The 17144-nt window shown below is 42.5% G+C and overlaps 1 protein-coding gene across 13 annotated transcripts in view; it reads right to left on the bottom strand.

Annotated features, from left to right (window-relative positions):
• Positions 1–17144, bottom strand: part of DLG1 (discs large MAGUK scaffold protein 1) — a 371668-nt gene that overhangs the window by 112564 nt on the left and 241960 nt on the right. For all 13 annotated transcript variants that reach the window (XM_026650152.2, XM_026650157.2, XM_026650147.2 and 10 more), the window contains one exon: positions 6100–6226. In XM_026650152.2, coding sequence (XP_026505937.1) covers positions 6100–6226 — 127 coding nt within the window. The remainder of the gene's footprint in view (positions 1–6099; positions 6227–17144) is intronic.

Below are 17144 nucleotides of genomic sequence, written 5' to 3'. Positions count from 1 at the left end.
ATGCAGCCCTCAGGCCAAAAAGTTTGCCCGCCCCTGCCCTAACTCCTCTGTTTATACATCCATAAATCACATTAATCCGTTTTGCCACCATATCACACTGGGAACTCATAAGACCCCTACATCCTTTTCAGAGTCACTATTTTCCAGGATACAGTCCCTCAATCTGTAGTATGGTCTACATTCTTTGTTCCTATATCTATGACCTTGCATTTGGCTGTATCAAAGTGCATTTTGTTTGAATGGACCCATCTCACCAAGGTATCCAGGTCACGCTGAATGAACCAAGCCCTGAAAAACCTGTTCTATTAATTTCCAAATTATTACAACAAACCGCAACCCCTTCATTTGATGATACCCCACTGACAACTAATTTTTGAGATCTGCCAGTCAGTACTTAATCTGTTTAACATTTGCTATACTTATGCTGTATAGTACTAGTCTAGCACTTTATGTGTAGTCAGTAGGAAAATGTGATTGTAAAAATTATAACTGAGGTATCTGAAGCGACTTTTAACTCATTTCCGGAAACTGCTAGATGTCAAGTGGATTGTGCCTGTTTCTTTAAAAAGTTTGGAACTACAGTAACTAAAGGTGGTTAAACTGTCCAGAAATAGTATAAAAATTATGAGTGTTTTTATTATTAAATCAGTTAGAAGTAGATATATGGAATTCATATGCAGGCAGGGAAATGTCTATATCTCACCCTGGTTTAAACGAATAGAACAAATCTGTGGGTAAATGTCTATAATCTGTTGCAATAGAAAGGGAACTTTTTTCCTTTAACAAAAAGGAATCAAAATCCAGTTACAAGGTCTCTAATGGAAATCTGCCGTAAAGAAGTAAGACAAAAAATATTTCTGAATTCTGCAACTTGGAAGTGGATGAAATTAATTTTTTTAATAAGTGTCCCTCATTTATTTTTTTAAAATTTCAATAAAGAAATAAAGAAATAATTTTGTAAATCAATGTGTAAAAATTGCACCTAGCCTAAGACCACGTATACTGAGTCTCACTTCAGAGTAATTTTTGTATGAGCAAATTACTAATCCCTGAGCTCAAGGACTTGTACAGTCAGCAATGAATGATCTTTAATTACCGTATATATTTATTTCGATTTTTAAAACAGCAAATAGACCTATCTAAAGCTCTAAGTGCCCTTACACACATTAATACAATGTAAGTATCAGCAGCATTAAATGATTAATTCAGTAGAAGCTCAGCCAGCCACCTATAAAAGCTCCTTCCAACGCCTTCATTATCAAGGAAGCACAACCCAAGCCTTCTCCAAACACTACTACACAGATGTTTTTTGCAGTGTGCCTGGAAGGTCACCAAATTCAGGCTATTTGAAAACAAGGAGGAAGCAAGATCCCTTCTTTTTAAGAACATAAGAGTGGCCATACTGGGTCAGACCAAAGGTCCATCTAGCCCAGAATCCTGTCTTCCAACAGATGCCAATGCCAGGTGCTTCAGAGGGAATGAACAGAACAGGAAATCATCAAGTGATCCATCCCCTGTAGGCCATTCCCAGCTTCTGGCAAACAGAGACTAGGGACACCATCCCTGCCCATCCTGGCTAATAGCCACTGATGGACCTATCCTCCATGAACTTATCTAGTTCTTGTTTGGACACCATTATAGCCTTGGCCTTCACAACATCCTCTGGCAAAGAGTTCCACAGATTGACTGTGCGTTGTGTGAAAAAATACTTCCTTTTGTTTGTTTTAAACCTGCTGCTTATTAATTTCATTGGGGGTGACCCCTAGTTTTTGTGTTATGAGAAGGAGTAAATAACACATCCTTATTTACTTTCTCCACACCAGTCATGATTTTATAGACCTCAATCATATTCCTCCTTAGTCATCTCTTTTCCAAGATGAAAAGTCCCAGTCTTATTAATCTCTCCTCATACGGAAACTGTTCCATACCCCTAATCATTTTTGTTGCCCTTTTCTGAATCTTTTCCAATTCTCTTTTTTGAGATGGGGCGACCACAGCTGCACACAGTATTCAAGATGTGGGTGTAACAGGGATTTATATAGGGGCAATATGATATTTTCTGTCTTATTATCTATCCTTTTCTTAATGATTTCCAACATTCTGTTTGCTTTTATGACTGCCGCTGCACATTGAGTGGATATTTTCAGAGAACTATCCACAATGACTCCAAGATCTCTTTCTTGAGTGGTAACAGCAATTTAGACCCCATCATTTTATATGTATAATTGGGATTATGGTTTCCAATGTGCATTACTTTGCATTTATCAACAATGAATTTCATCTGCCATTTTGTTGCTTAGTCACCCAGTTTTGAGAGATCCTTTTGTAGCTCTTCACAGTCTGCCTGGGACTTAACTATCTCCAGTAGTTTTGTATTATCTGTACATTTTGCCACCTCACTGTTTACCCCTTTTTCCAGATCATTTATGAATACATTGAATAGGACTGGGCCCAGTACAGACCTCTGGGTAACATCACTATTTACCTCTCTCCGTTCTGAAAACTGACCATTTATTCCTACCCTTTGTTTCCTATTTTTTAACCAGTTACCAATCCATGAGAGCACCTTTCCTCTTAACCCATGACAGCTTACTTTGCTTAAGAGCCTTTGGTGAGAGACCTTGTGAGAGGCTTTCTGAAAATCTAAGTACACTATATCCACTTGATCCCCCTTGCCCACATGCTTGTTGACCCCCTCAAAGAATTCTAGTAGATTTATAACCAGGAGGATCGAGTTAGAGTGGGGCAGGGCATCAGATAGTCCAGTTCCAGACCATTTAGGCCTTTACAGATCATAACCAACCCCTTAAACTCCATCCAGAGGTCAATGGAGCAATCTGCAGTCAGTAAGCAAGTTGCTGCGTTCTCCACCAGCTTAGGTCTCCAACTAGTTTCAACATGTAGCTCCATGTACAGCACATTGCAACAACTCCAACGTGTAGTAACAAATGCATGAACAACAGTGGCAAGGTCTGCACCCAAAAGGAAGGGTCTTAATCTTCTTGCCAGATGGTAAAAAGTTGACTGGTTACATGCCTGTAAAAACAGCAGATGGGGGTCTATCACCTCTAAATTGAAAACCTTAGTAATTAACAGCAGACATACTCCTTCAGTCAAAGGGACTATTATTACCTCTGCCAACTCTTCTAGTTACTTCCCCCAACTCACCATCACTTCAGTCTTGTCTGGGTTGAGCCTCAACCACTTCACGCTCACCCACACACCAATTTCAGCTAGACACTGCTTAACGTGCTGAACCACATCATCCAAGTTGGCTCTAATCAGCATACTGAAAACATCGCACTCCATGCCTTCTTACTAACCCTCCTAAAGGTCTCACATATACATTGAACAGGAGGTATAATGGCAACCACCGGAACACCACAACTGGGGACTTTTGGAGGAGGAACAATTGCCCATAACTACTCACTGAGATCTCTCAGAAATAAAAGAACCAAGCCATCAAAGAGCAGCCCCATCCACTTCTGCCAGAGTCCACAAGTGAGACAGCAAAACTTTGGGCTCAGCTGTATTGAAGGCAGCTGATAGATTTTATACCACCAGCATGGACACCTGATCTTCAACCAGCACAGTCTCTGGGCCACAGCCAGGTGTATATCCCCATTGACAAGGGTCAACAAGATCCAAGGCACATGGATACTGGGAGAGTTGTCTTGCTACAATCTTCTCCACAATCTTACCCAAGGGAAGATGGGATACAGGTTGATAATTAGCTTGATTGTTACCATCAAGCAATGACTTCTCAAGCAAATACCACACTAATGCATCCTTCAAAGCAATAAGAAGCCTACCCCTTTTAAAGCAAGAGTTGCCAGTCTCCACAAGCAAGGGACCCAGTACATCCCCACTAACCATCAGCCAAGAAGGTTGGATTCAAAGCACAGGTTGTGTGACGAAGGTCTCTCAACACCAACAATACATCAGCAAATATCAGTGACAAACTCTTTTACCGAATATGAGGATCTTGTTCTCTCAAGCCCTTGCTCTTCCACCACAGAAGCAGACCTCCTGCTCTTAATCTGATCCATTTTGTTTGCAGAATTACAAGTGGGAAGGACTCAACTGAGCTGAGACAGTCAGGATTTACCAGTCCTGCCACCTGAAACAAATCTGCTGCCTGAGCTTTTGCGGCTTCTATGTTGGAGAAAAATAACTTTTTCTTTGCCTTCTGCACAGCCACAACATAAAACTTAAAAATATTTATGGTGCAGCTGATCAGCCTCTGCACGACATTTCCACCACCAGTGTTCTAGCCCTCTTCCTTCTTGCCTCATTTGTTGCATATCATCTGTACACCAGAGTGACCTGTGAAAATGATGTTGGCAAAGAGGGCATCTACAGGCCACTTCTTCAAAGCTGCAGGATAGAAAAGTACAATAATGTTCTACCAAACTATTGAGGGATTGGTCTGTTAGGGGGTCTCACAACAAATCTTTTGGTGGCCTCAAAGTGCGGCCACCAACTCTTGATGGTGGCTGCTATGACAATTTTTCCTAACATACTTAACTAACTTTAGGAAAAACAAATTAATATGCACATATACATGCTCAAATCATACTGATTGCTTTACTCGGGGTTTTTTCCCCCAGACTCAATAATAAAAACAATGTACAGTTGTTTCTATTCTTTACTGGACCTAAACATAATAGAAACACAAATAAGGTGCTTTGCATGTTATTGTCTTTTGTTGTTGTTGTTGTTCTTTCTTTTGCTTTTTTGGTTGCGGTTTTTTTTTATCCTTGCTAGCTAGTAAGTCTGCTGCTGTGAAAAAGTGATATTTGTATGTTTGTTAATATCACTTTTCACTGCAGCAGACTTGCTAGCTAGCTGGGAGGCAGTGAAAAGTGATATTAACAAACATACAAATATCACTTTTCACAGTAGACTTACTAAGCCCTGTCAAGCCGGGTGACAAATTAAGCCTTGGATGGGGAGGTTGGTAGGGAGGCAGCAGGGACGGGGCGTGATCAGGGTGTGGTGAGCCCAGAGTCTGCTGCTGCGCTTGAAACCCTGGAGCCTGCCGCTTACCCCCCGCAGGGCTGAAGCCAGAAGCTTGAGCCCCAAAAGCCCCGGGAAGGTGGGGAACTCACACTGGCTGTCTGCTCCTCTGGTGTCTGTGGCTCCAGAGGGGAGCAGGGCCCAACCCCTCCAGGTGACCCCAGGGGGGGCCACAGCTTCCCCTCCCTAGGAGGCTGTGGCTGCAAGAAAAGCCCCTGGCAGCTGCTTGTGGCCACAGTGGCCGCATTTGAAAAACGCTGTTGGTGGAACAAGATTCACCCTCAGAGCACTCTGGAACCTTTTTGGGTCCATTAATCTTTGAGAGTAGACCATTAGAACAGCTCCCCCACCCTGATAGGACAGATGAACCCCAACCTCAAACACAGGAGGGATGATCACTTTATGACAAATGTAAGCTTTCTAGGGACAGTGACTGTCTTTTTGTTCTGTGTTTATCCAGTGCCCAGGTGCTATGGTAATACAATCAACCAACCAACCATCGAGCCTCCAGTTCCAACCCAAAACCCAAATCTTAAGTGTGGCCAGCTGTCTGAGTTGAGCCAGTACCTATCTGGGATAAGCCCACAGTCATCATGATGGCCATGAAATCTTGAGCTGCTTCAGAAAATTCATCATCTACATGCAAATTCAACATAATCAATCTCTGTATTTCCAATGCCAATATAGTGAGAAATTCAGTCAGCTCACTACGTGACTTGGCAATGCAGCAGGGTGAATGGTACACTAAAAGCAGTGCCATCTTAATTCCATAGTGGAAACCACATACTAAGTGGGCACAGTATATGATCCAGTTTTGGAGAGGGGGGCTTTGTATACTTTAGGCTGAATGTAATCAGTATGGACACAACCAAAGCAGTATTACTAAGCACAACTAGAATAAATCAGCAAAACAATTTATAGGTCTTATGAAAATATTCACTAGTATAAAAATATTTTTAGATTTACATTTATTTCTTGAAATATCACACACTGACATTTTGATCATTTACACATAAAATGTTAACTTTCCTGATTAACTAACCTGAACTCATCAACTAAACTTGGATTAACCCGCCTTACCTGGTTATCTCATCATCTCCAATCATTCCCTTGGGAATTGGGGAATATCTTCCTGGTGATGATGGTGGCAAAGATTGTGCCAAGTAGGCAGCTGGACTGATATGGTTATCCACTGGCTGAGAATAAGCTTAAAATAAAAGATAAAAGTGTTTAGGTGATTTAAAAAAAATGTAAAAGTACCTGTACAATGTAAAACATAGTATTATAGGGCATTGTTTTAAAAACAAACGCATGTTTCTCTTCAGTCTAATAGTTTATTTAAAATGTCTCAGGTTTAGGATATTGTGCCATCATGGAAGCTAAGCAGATTAATGCAAATTTCCCATACTGCTTCCTCAAATATGTAAATCAGTAAGTCAAATAATTGTCAATTTGCTTGACTATTACTGCAAACAGTCTTTTATTTATGCATTTATTTTTTAAATAACAAGCATTGCAAATAATAGGCACCAGTGAGGACAGGAATTATCTTTTTTGGCCAAGTTTCTATAACTTTATTGAACCTAAGATCTAAAAGCAACCTGTCCTGGTGGCAGTGAAAAGAGGTGAGGATTTAAGACCACTGCTGCTGTAGGCTGTCACCAGTTTCCCACCCTTTCAGTACATAGATCCAGGGCATCCTAACATTCCTAGGCCCACCTGGCTAACCTGATTTCCAGACCTAAACAAAACCATGGTATGCTGCAAAGCCACTGCATGAGACAATTCCCGGGCCTTGTGCAAGTGCCTGTAGGTCTCTGCAAATCCAGCCTCCTCCTTTGGTGAAGCTGATGCCATATTCACAAGAAAAGGAGGGGGAATTAGTCCAGCTCCTGACATCTGTGGGATTGGGAGCATCAATCACCCCCATATTCATTTTATATCCACTGTGTGAAAATCTCACCCACGCTGCCAGCACCGGCTGCCACATACACCTCTACTTTGATATAACGCGGTAAAGCAGTGCTCCAGGGGGGCGGGGCTGCGCACTCCAGTGGATCAAAGCAAGTTCGATATAATGCGGTTTCACCTATAACACGGTAAGATTTTTTGGCTCCCGAGGACAGCGTTATATCGGGGTAGAGGTGTATTTACAGATTCATAGATTTTTAAGGTGTGAAGGGACTATTATCATCTAGTTTGACTTCCTGCCTAACGCAGGCCAGAGACACTCATGCAGTGATTTCTGCATCAAACACATTCACTCTGACTGAGCTATAGCACAGCTGTTAGAAAAACAAAATCTTATTCTGCTAGGTAAGAGATTGAAGTCCAAGACCTCCATGGTAGCATTCTCTGAAATGCTTCCAGTTCCACACGCAGGCCCAGTTAGACAGGCAGAACTGCAGGGTCTCAATGCATAGATGAGATGATGGTGTAGAATCATAGAATATCAGGGTTGGAAGGGACCTCAGGAGGTCATCTAGTCCAACCCCCTGCTCAAAGCAGGACCAATTCGCAATTAAATCATCCCAGCCAGGGCTTTCTCAAGCCTGACCTTAAAAACCTCTAAGGAAGGAGATTCCACCACTTCCCTAGGTAACCCATTCCAGTGTTTCACCACTGTCCTAGTGAAATAGTGTTTCCTAATATCCAACCTAGACCTCCCCCACTGCAACTTGAGACCATTACTCCTTGTTCTGTCATCTGCTACCACTGAGAACAGGTTAGATCCATCCTCTTTGGAACCCCTTTTAGGTAGTTGAAAGCAGCTATCAAATCCCCCCTCAGTCTTCTCTTCTGCAGACTAAACAATCCCAGTTCCCGCAGCCTCTCCTCATAAGTCATGTGCTCCAGCCCCTTAATCATTTTTGTTGCCCTCCGCTGGACTCTTTCCAATTTTTCCACAGCCTTCTTGTAGTGTGGGGCGCAAAACTGGACACAGTACTCCAGATGAGGCCTCACCAATGTTGAATAGAGGGGAACGATTACGTCCCTCGATCTGCTGGCAATGCCCCTACTTATACAGCCCAAAATGCCGTTAGCCTTCTTGGCAACAAGGGCACACTGTTGACTCATATCCAGGTTCTTGTCCACTGTAACCCCTAGGTCCTTTTCTGCAGAACTGCTGCCTAGCCATTCGGTCCCTAGCCTGTAGCAGCGCATGGAATTCTTCCATCCTAAGTGCAGCACTCTGCACTTGTCCTTGTTGAATCTCATCAGGTTTCTTTTGGCCCAATCCTCTAATTTGTCTAGGTCCCTCTGTATCCTATCCCCACCCTCCAGCGTATCTACCACTCCTCCCAGTTTAGTGTCATCTGCAAACTTGCTGAGAGTGCAGTCCACGCCATCCTCCAGATCATTAATGAAGATATTGAACAAAACCGGCCCCAGGACCGACCCCTGGGGCACTCAGCTTGATACCGGCTGCCAACTAGACATGGAGCCATTGATCACTACCCGTTGAGCCCGACGATCTAGCCAGCTTTCTAACCACCTTATAGTAGGGAGGAGTGGTTTCGATTTATTAGGAACTTGGGAAACTTTTGGGAAAAGGGGAGCCTATACAGGAAGAATGGGCTTCACCTAAACCAAAATGGAACCAGATTGCTGGCACTTAAAATTAAAAAGGTAGTAGAGTAGTTTTTAAACTATGGGCTGGAGGAACGCCGACAGGTGTGGAGGAACATGTGGTTCAGATAGAGATATCCCTTAGGGGAGGATCTGATGGGGATGGAACATAAAACACCAGTAGGCTCTGATGAGAAACAGTCAAATGAAAAAAAGTCCCATTCAATTACATCATGTAATGGCAAACAGCTAAAAAGTGTCAATTTTTGAAAGTGCTTATATACAAATGCTAGAAGTCTAAATAATAAGATGGGTGAACTAAAGTGCCTCATATTAAATGAGGATATTAATATTAAACTTTTTCACTAGGAGGGTGGTGAAGCACTGGAATGCGTTACCTAGGGAGGTGGTGGAGTCTCTTTCTTTGGAGGTTTTTAAGGCCCGGCTTGACAAAGCCCTGGCTGGGATGATTTAGTTGGGAATTGGTCCTGCTTTGAGCAGGGGGTTGGACTAGATGACCTCCTGAGGTCCCTTCCAACCCTGATATTCTATGATTCTATGATTCTATGATAATAAGCATCACAGAAACCTGGTGGAATGAGGATAATCAATGGGACACAGTAATACCAGGGTACAAAATATATCGGAAGAACAGAACAGATTGTGCTGGTGGAGGAGTGGCACTATATGTGAAAGAAAGCTTATAATCAAATGAAGTAAGAATCTTAAATGAAGCAAACTGTACCATAGAAACTTTTTGGATAGTAATTCCATGCTTAAATGATAAGAATATAGCAGTATGGATATACTATCGACCACCTGACCAGGATGGTGCTAGAAACTGTGAAATGCTCAGGGAGATTAGAGAGTCTATAAAAATAAAAAACTCAATAAAAATGGGGGATTTCAATTATCCCCATATTGACTGGGTATATGTCACCTCAGGATGGGATGCAGAGATACCTTAAATGACTGCTTAAATATTTGCTTCTTGGAGCAGCTAGTCCTGGAATGCATGAGAGGGGCAATTCTTGATTTAGTACTAAGTGGAGCACAGGATCCGGTCAAAGAGATGACTATAGCTGAACCGCTTGGTAATAGTGACCACAATATAATTAAATTTAACATCCCTGTGGTGGGGAAAACAGCACAGCAGCCCACCATGGTAGCATTTAATTTCAGAAAGAGGGACTACACAAAAATGAGGAAGTTAAACAGAAATTAAAAGAGACAGTGCCAAAAGTGAAATCCCTGCAAGCTGCATGGAAACATTTTAAAGACATCATAATAGAGACTCAACTTAAATGTATACCCCAAATAAAAAACAGAGAGAACCAAAAAAGTTCCACCATAGCTAAACAGCAAAGTAAAGGAAGAAGTGAGAGACAAAAAGCATCCTTTAAAAAGAGTAAGTTAAATCCTATTGAGGAAAACAGAAAGGAGCATGAACTCTGGCAAATGAAGTGTAACAATATAATTAGGAAGGCCAAAAAAGAATTTGAAGAACAGCTAGCCAAAGACTCAAAAAGTAACAGCAAATGTTTTTTTAAGTACATCAGAAGCAGGAAACCTGCTAAACAACCAGTGGGGCCTGATGGACGATTGAGATGCTAAAGGAGCACTCAAGGACAATAAGGCCATTGCAGAGAAACTAAATGAATTCTTTGCATTCATCTTCACGTCTGAGGGTGCGAGGGAGATTTCAACACTTGAGCCATTCTTTTTAGGTGACAAATCTGATGAACTGTCTCAGACTGAGGTGTCATTAGAGGGGGTTTTGGAACAAATTGATAAACTAATAAGAAGTCACCAGGACCAGATGGTATTCACCCAAGAGTTCTGAAGGAACTCAAATCTGAAACTGCAGAACTGCAAACTGTCATATGTAACTTTCATTTAACTCAGCTTCTATACCAGATGACTGCAGTATACCTAATGTGACGACAATTTTTTAAAAAGGGCTCCAGAGGTGATCCCGGCAATTACAGGCCAGTAAGCCTGACTTCAGTACTGGGCAAACTGGTTGAAACTATAGTAAAGAACAGAATTGTCAGCCACACAGATGAACACGGTTTTCGTAAAGGGAAATCGTGCCTCACCAATCTACTAGAATTCTTTGAGGGGGTTAAGAAGCATGTTGACAATGGTGATCCAGTGGATATAGTGTACTTAGAGCTTTTGACAAGGTTCCTCATCAAAGACTCTTAAGTAAAGTAAGCTGTCATGTGATAAGAAGAAAGATCCTCTCATGGATCAGCAACTGGTTAAAAGATAGGAAACAAAGGGTAGGAATAAATGGTCAGTTTTCAGAATGGAGAAGGATAGTCCCCCCCAGGGGTCTGTACTGGGACCAGTCCTATTCAACATATTCATAAATGATCTGGACAAAGGGGCAAACAGCGAGGTTGTAAAATTTGCAGCTGAAACAAAACTACTCAAGATAGTTACATCCAAAGCCGTGAAGAGCTACAAAGGGATCTCACAAAACCTGGGTGACTGGGCAACAAAATGGCAAATTAAATTCAATGTTGATAAATGCAAAGTAATGAACATTGGAAAACATAATCCAACTATACATATAAAATGATGGAGTCTAAACTAGCTGTTACCACTCAAAAAAGAGATCTTGGAGTCATTGTGGATAGTTCTCTGAAAACAACCACTCAATGTGCAGCGGCAGACATAAAAGCGAACAGAATGTTGGGAACCATTTAGAAAGGGATAGATAAGACAGAAAATGGGCAACAAAAATTAGGGGTATGGAACAGCTTCCATATTAGGACAGATAAATAAGACTGGGACTTTTCAGCTTGGAAAAGAGACAACTAAGGGGGGATATGACTGAGGTCTATAAAATCATGACTGGTGTGGAGAAAATAAATAAGGAAGTGTTATTTATTCCTTTTCATACACAAGAACTAGGGGTCACCAATGAAATTGGTGGTGTTTATGTGACCATCGCTTATTAGCACAGTAGTGTCTAGGAAATGGACCGCTTGTGTGGATTGGTCTAGGCTGAGGTTGATGGTGGGATGGAAATTGTTAACACCAACCTATACCGGAAACCTACTGACCGCTATACTTACCTACATGCCTCCAGCTTCCATCCAGGACACACCACACGATCCATTGTCTACAGCCAAGCTCTAAGATACAACCACATTTGCTCCAATCCCTCAGACAGAGATAAACACCTACAAGATCTCTATCAAGCATTCTTAAAACATAAACACTAATCCAGGAACCTATCCTTGCAACAAAGCCCGATGCCAACTCTGTCCACATATCTATTCAAGTGACACCATCAGCCACACCATCAGGGGCTCATTCACCTGCACATCTACCAATGTGATATATGCCATCATGTGCCAGCAATGCACCTCTGCCATATACATTGGTCAAACAAGACAATCTCTACGCAAAAGAATAAATGGACACAAATCTGACATCAGGAATCATGACATTCAAAAACCAGTGGGAGAACACTTCAACCTTTCTAACCACTCAGTGACAGACTTGAAGGTGGCAATTCTGCAACAAAAAAACTTCAAAAACAGACTCCAAAGAGAGACTGCTGAACTTGAATTAATATGCAAATTAGATACAATTAACTTCGATTTAAACAGAGACTGGGAATGGTTGGGTCATTACACTAATTGAATCTATTTCCCCATGTTAAGTTATCCTCACACCTTCGATGGGTCACCTTGATTATCACTTCAAAAGTTTTTTTTCTCCTGCTGATGATAGCTCATCTCAATTGATTGGCCTCTTACAGTTGGCATGGCTACTTCCATCTTTTCATGTTCTCTGTATGTATAAATATCTTCTTTCTGTGTGTTCCATTCTATGCATCCGATGAAGTGGACTGTAGCCCACGAAAGCTTATGCTCAAATGAATTTGTAAGTCTCTAAGGTGCCACAAGTACTCCTGTTCTTTTTGCGGCTACAGACTAACACGGCTGCTACTCTGAAACCTATCCACCTTATAGACCATACTTCTTTAACTTGCTGGCAAGAATACTGTGGGAGACCGTATCAAAAGCTTTGCTAAATTGGTATTCTATTGTTTAACAGTGTGATTAAAGCTGCAATTAATCGCAATTAATTTTTTTGAGTTAATTGCGTGAGTTAATTGTGATTAATCAACAGCTCTACAAATAAGGCATAAATTTTCAACAGTGAGGATAATTAACCATTGGAACAATTTACCAAGGGTTGCAAGGGATTCTCCATCACTGGTCATTTTTCAATCAAGATTGTATTATTATTATTTTAAAGATATGCTCTAGTTTAAAAGGAGTTATTCTGGGGAGGTTCTATGGCCTATGTTATACAGGAGGTAAGACTATAGGATCACCATAGTCTCTTCTGGCTTTGGAATCTATGAAATGTGAGACTCAAGACCAGAACCCAACACTGCTTATTTCTAGAGCCACTATGCCAGGATTCCTCCTAGTCAAGTTACTGAACCCCTGAGCCTTAGCTTGTCTAAAAACCTGACTAATAATAATAATACTTTGCACTTACCTACTGCATTTACATGTGTGGATCTCAAAGCAGCAGATAATTAACTATCTCAATTGGTCTAACTCAGAGGTCTCAAACATGCAGCCCGCGGGGCTATTTGCTGCGGCCCATCAAGCGGCCCGCGCGCCGCCCCGGCCTACCTCCAGGCCAGGGGTGGGCAAACTACACCTGCGGGATTGCCTACCTCGAGCCCCGCGCCGCTCCCTGAAGCGGCTGGCATCACGTCCGTGCGGCCGGGGGAGGGGGGGGCAGAGCAGAGGGCTCCGTGTGTCGTCCTCCCCTGCCGCTCCCATTGGCCGGGAACGGGGAACCGTGGCCAATGGGAGCTTCGGAGGAGGTACCTGGAGGAGCGGCAAGCTCCGTTCCCTCTCCCCCAGGGGCCACAGGGACATGGTTCCAGCTGCTTCGCGGGGCCGGGGCCAGGGCAGGCAGGCAGCCTGCCCTGACCCCGGTGTGCTCCGCTGCCATCCCGGAGCCGCTTTAGGTAAGCGGCTCCGGGCCAGAGCCGCCCCCCAACCTGCACCCCGTCCCCCAACTCCCTGCCCTGAGCCCCCTGCCTGAACCCCAACCACCTGCCCTGAGCCCCCTGCTGCATCCCACACCCCTTCTGCACCCCAACCTCCTGCCCTGAGCCCCCTGCCTGAACCCTAACCCTCTGCTACACCCCGCACTCCCTCCTGCACCCCGCACCCCAACTCCCTGCCCTGAGCCCCCTGCTGCACCCTGCACACCGACCCCCTGCTGTACCCCCACCCCTCCTGCACCCCACACCCTAACTCCCTGCCCTGAGCCCCCTGCCGCACCCTGCACCCTGACCCTCTGCCACACCCCTCACCCCTTCTGCACCCCACACCCCAACTCCCTGCCCTGAGCCCCCGCCACACCCCTCCTGCACCCTCTGGGGGCAGGGAGGGGGCGGAGTTGGGGTGGGGACTTCAGGGAAGGGGTGGGAAGAGGCAGGGCAGGGGCGGGGCCTCATGGAAGGGGTGGAGTGGGGGCAGGGCCGGGGGCAGCGAGGGGTGTGTGTGTGTCAGTGATGCGGCCCTCGGGCCAATGAACTATAGTCCTCATGCAGCCCTCCTGGTCATTTGAGTTTGAGATCCCTGGTCTAACTAAATACAGTTATTTGACAAATGTTTATGTGCGCCAGGTAGGCTCCAGTGAATAAGCGCTGGGTCTAAGTGCCTTAGAAATAAGCACCCTATGTTTTTTACTCCTCCATTACTCAAACTGGAAAATAGACATGTCCACATTCTTGCTAGACATAGGGAACATTTTTAGTAAGAAACACAGGAGTTACTGAAAAGTATCTGTGACTAATTTTGAAGTCATTGATGATAGTTTTTCTTTGTTTCCTTCACAGAGAATCATATCTAGTTTTCAAATAACAAGCAATTTATTGAACATTTTGCTATTCCTGCATTAAAAAAATGTTATCTGTCTACATGTTTTGATTTCTATGTGTCCGCTATTTTTCTTGTTAAAACAAGTAGTGCTTTTTAAAATCAACCAGAGCATATGAAAATTAAGTTTCTATTTTGCTTTACTCACTTTCATTGGAAAATTACATAGTTCAGAATCTGATGGTTAGAAAAGCATAAAAAAAGGGAAATGTGGATTTTCATCAGCTAGTTTGCAATTAATGGCAAATGTGTTTTAACAAGTGACTCTCTGTGCAATAGTTCTGTATATACTGTTCACATACTACAAATCTTTCCATTTCACCCAAATGAATTTACATTTGTTTTTTAAACAGAGCTATTATAATGCACATCTTTTAGTAAGCCTGTTTGGGCTTTTTATACAAAAATTAAAATGGCCTTTGCTGAACTGGTGTTTTTCTTTAAAAAGTTTGTTCAGATATACTTTTTTAAATCTGATTTTCACAAGCAAATTTTGTGGGTTAATGTTAATAAACAGATATTTATGTTTACAAATGTATCATGAAGATTTAAAACAACTGAACCTGGCTGTCAAACACTATAATCATTATTTACCTCAGGGTCTCATTATTCCACATCAGTGCTGGTCAAATCCTTTAGATCGTACATTCTTTGGGGCAAGGACTGTCTTTTTGTTATGTGTTTGTACAATGCCTAGAACAATGGGGCCCTGAACCATGACTGGGACTGCAAGGTGATAATATTTAATTTTTTATTGCAGTAAGTAATAATGATAAAAAACCTGGTGCAAAGAGGAGGAACAAGAAATTCATAAAATGTGTTCCTCTGTCCAGTTAAAAAGTAGCTTGTTCTTGCTTGCAAGTCACACCACCATGTACTGTGGTTCAACACTAAAGCAGATGGAGAGGGAGTGCAAGCATCAGAAAAGTCATGGTAAGCTCCAGCTCCAGTGCACTACTTTTAGTAGTAGTATTATCATAGCACATAAGAGCCCCAGTCATAGCCCAGAACCCCATTGCACTAGATCAGTGGCTCTCAACCTTTCCAGATTACTGTACCCCATTCAGGAGTCTGATTGGTCTTGTGTACCCCCCAAGTTTCACTTAACTTAAAAACTTACTTACAAAATCAGAAATAAAAATACAAAATTGTCACAGCACACTATTACTGAAATATTGCTTACTTTCTCATTTTTACCATACAATTGTAAATTAAATCAATTTGAATATAAAAATTATACTTACATTTCAGTGTATAGTATACAGAGCTGTATAAACAAGTCATTGTCTGTATGAAATTTTAGTTTGTACTGACTTTGTTGGTGCTTTTTATGTAGCCTGTTGTAAAACTAGGAAAATATCTAGATGAATTGATGTACCCCCTGGAAGACCTGTGCATACCCCTGGTTGAGAACCACTGCACTAGATGCTGTATAAACAGAACAAAAATATTGTCCCTGTCCTAGACAGCTTACAATCAAAGAGTAAGATTAAGAGTAACAGTTTACAATATAAAAGATAACAGATGAGGAAATACAAGGAAATTCCGACAATATTGATCAGCATGACAGGCAATGGCCTCAGCACAGCAGCAGCCTACCATTGTCAGTTTTTGTGTAGGCATCATAGAAATGCCCTTGCTATCTCCCTATGCATTTGAGTCAGGGGTCACTGCAAGTTCATACTTTTTCCCTCAGGCATTTGAAATCAAGGGGGAACTGTAAGAGTGAGGAACTGTTGGACAGGGAAGGCAATTTGAGCATTTAATTGTCTGACTGATTGGTAGTGGGTTATGCTGAATTGCACTGTTGCATTTTAGTTTCATCGGGGTATTATTTGTGATGTATTTTCAAGTTATGGGAAGGGATCCAAGAGGGTATGGATAGCTGCCCCTTTTAAAACATCTAAACACTAGAGCTGAGATACGTATGTACACACTACAGTGCATTGTTTTGAAGGAGCTGGGGGCAGAGAGGGAACTTTGACAATACAGGTTTCTTCTGAAATAGCAAGAAATTAAATTGAAATGGAAAACCAAGATTTTTCCCCCCACTAAGATGTACTGTGGTTGCTCACAAAGGCCAAATCAGGAGCCAGACCCCTACTGACTGTCCTGGCCTGAACCTAATTTACACTGGCCTCACCATCTCTAAGTATGATCCACCAAGCAGACATCACTGCAGGCAGGGCAACAGAACAAGTTAATAATGATGAGAATAGGGGACTACATAAAATGACTATATCAGCAAGCCCCACTGGCTCACATCTAGCCATTGTCAACTGGCAATTTCCTGTAGGCACGATGGGAGAAACGGGTTTTGAGGAGAGAATTAAAGGAGAGCCCAATAGCTTTAACAGACTAGATTGAGACGACATTCCAAGCATAAAGAAGCACACAGGTGTTTGAAGGAGAAGCTTAGAAGCTCAGTGTCTTGCCGGTCAACCTAGACATTTTAAATTGCATCCTGTAATCCCACAGAAACCGGCTGGGGGAGCTGGTTATTGCTGACCACAGTTCTGAAACATTGTATTTAGAAAGATGCTCATGTACAGGTAAAAACAGGTAAAACTCTATCATAAAAGTTTCTGCAATAATTTGGTCTCTCTACATTGGTCCCTGAAA

The sequence above is a fragment of the Terrapene carolina genome, unplaced genomic scaffold (genome assembly GCF_002925995.2).
Source record: "Terrapene carolina triunguis isolate 2854851 unplaced genomic scaffold, T_m_triunguis-2.0 Scaffold88, whole genome shotgun sequence".
NCBI lineage: Eukaryota > Metazoa > Chordata > Testudines > Emydidae > Terrapene > Terrapene triunguis.
The sequence above is the reverse complement of the archived record's forward strand: the minus strand, read 5'-3'. Positions and strand labels throughout refer to the sequence as shown.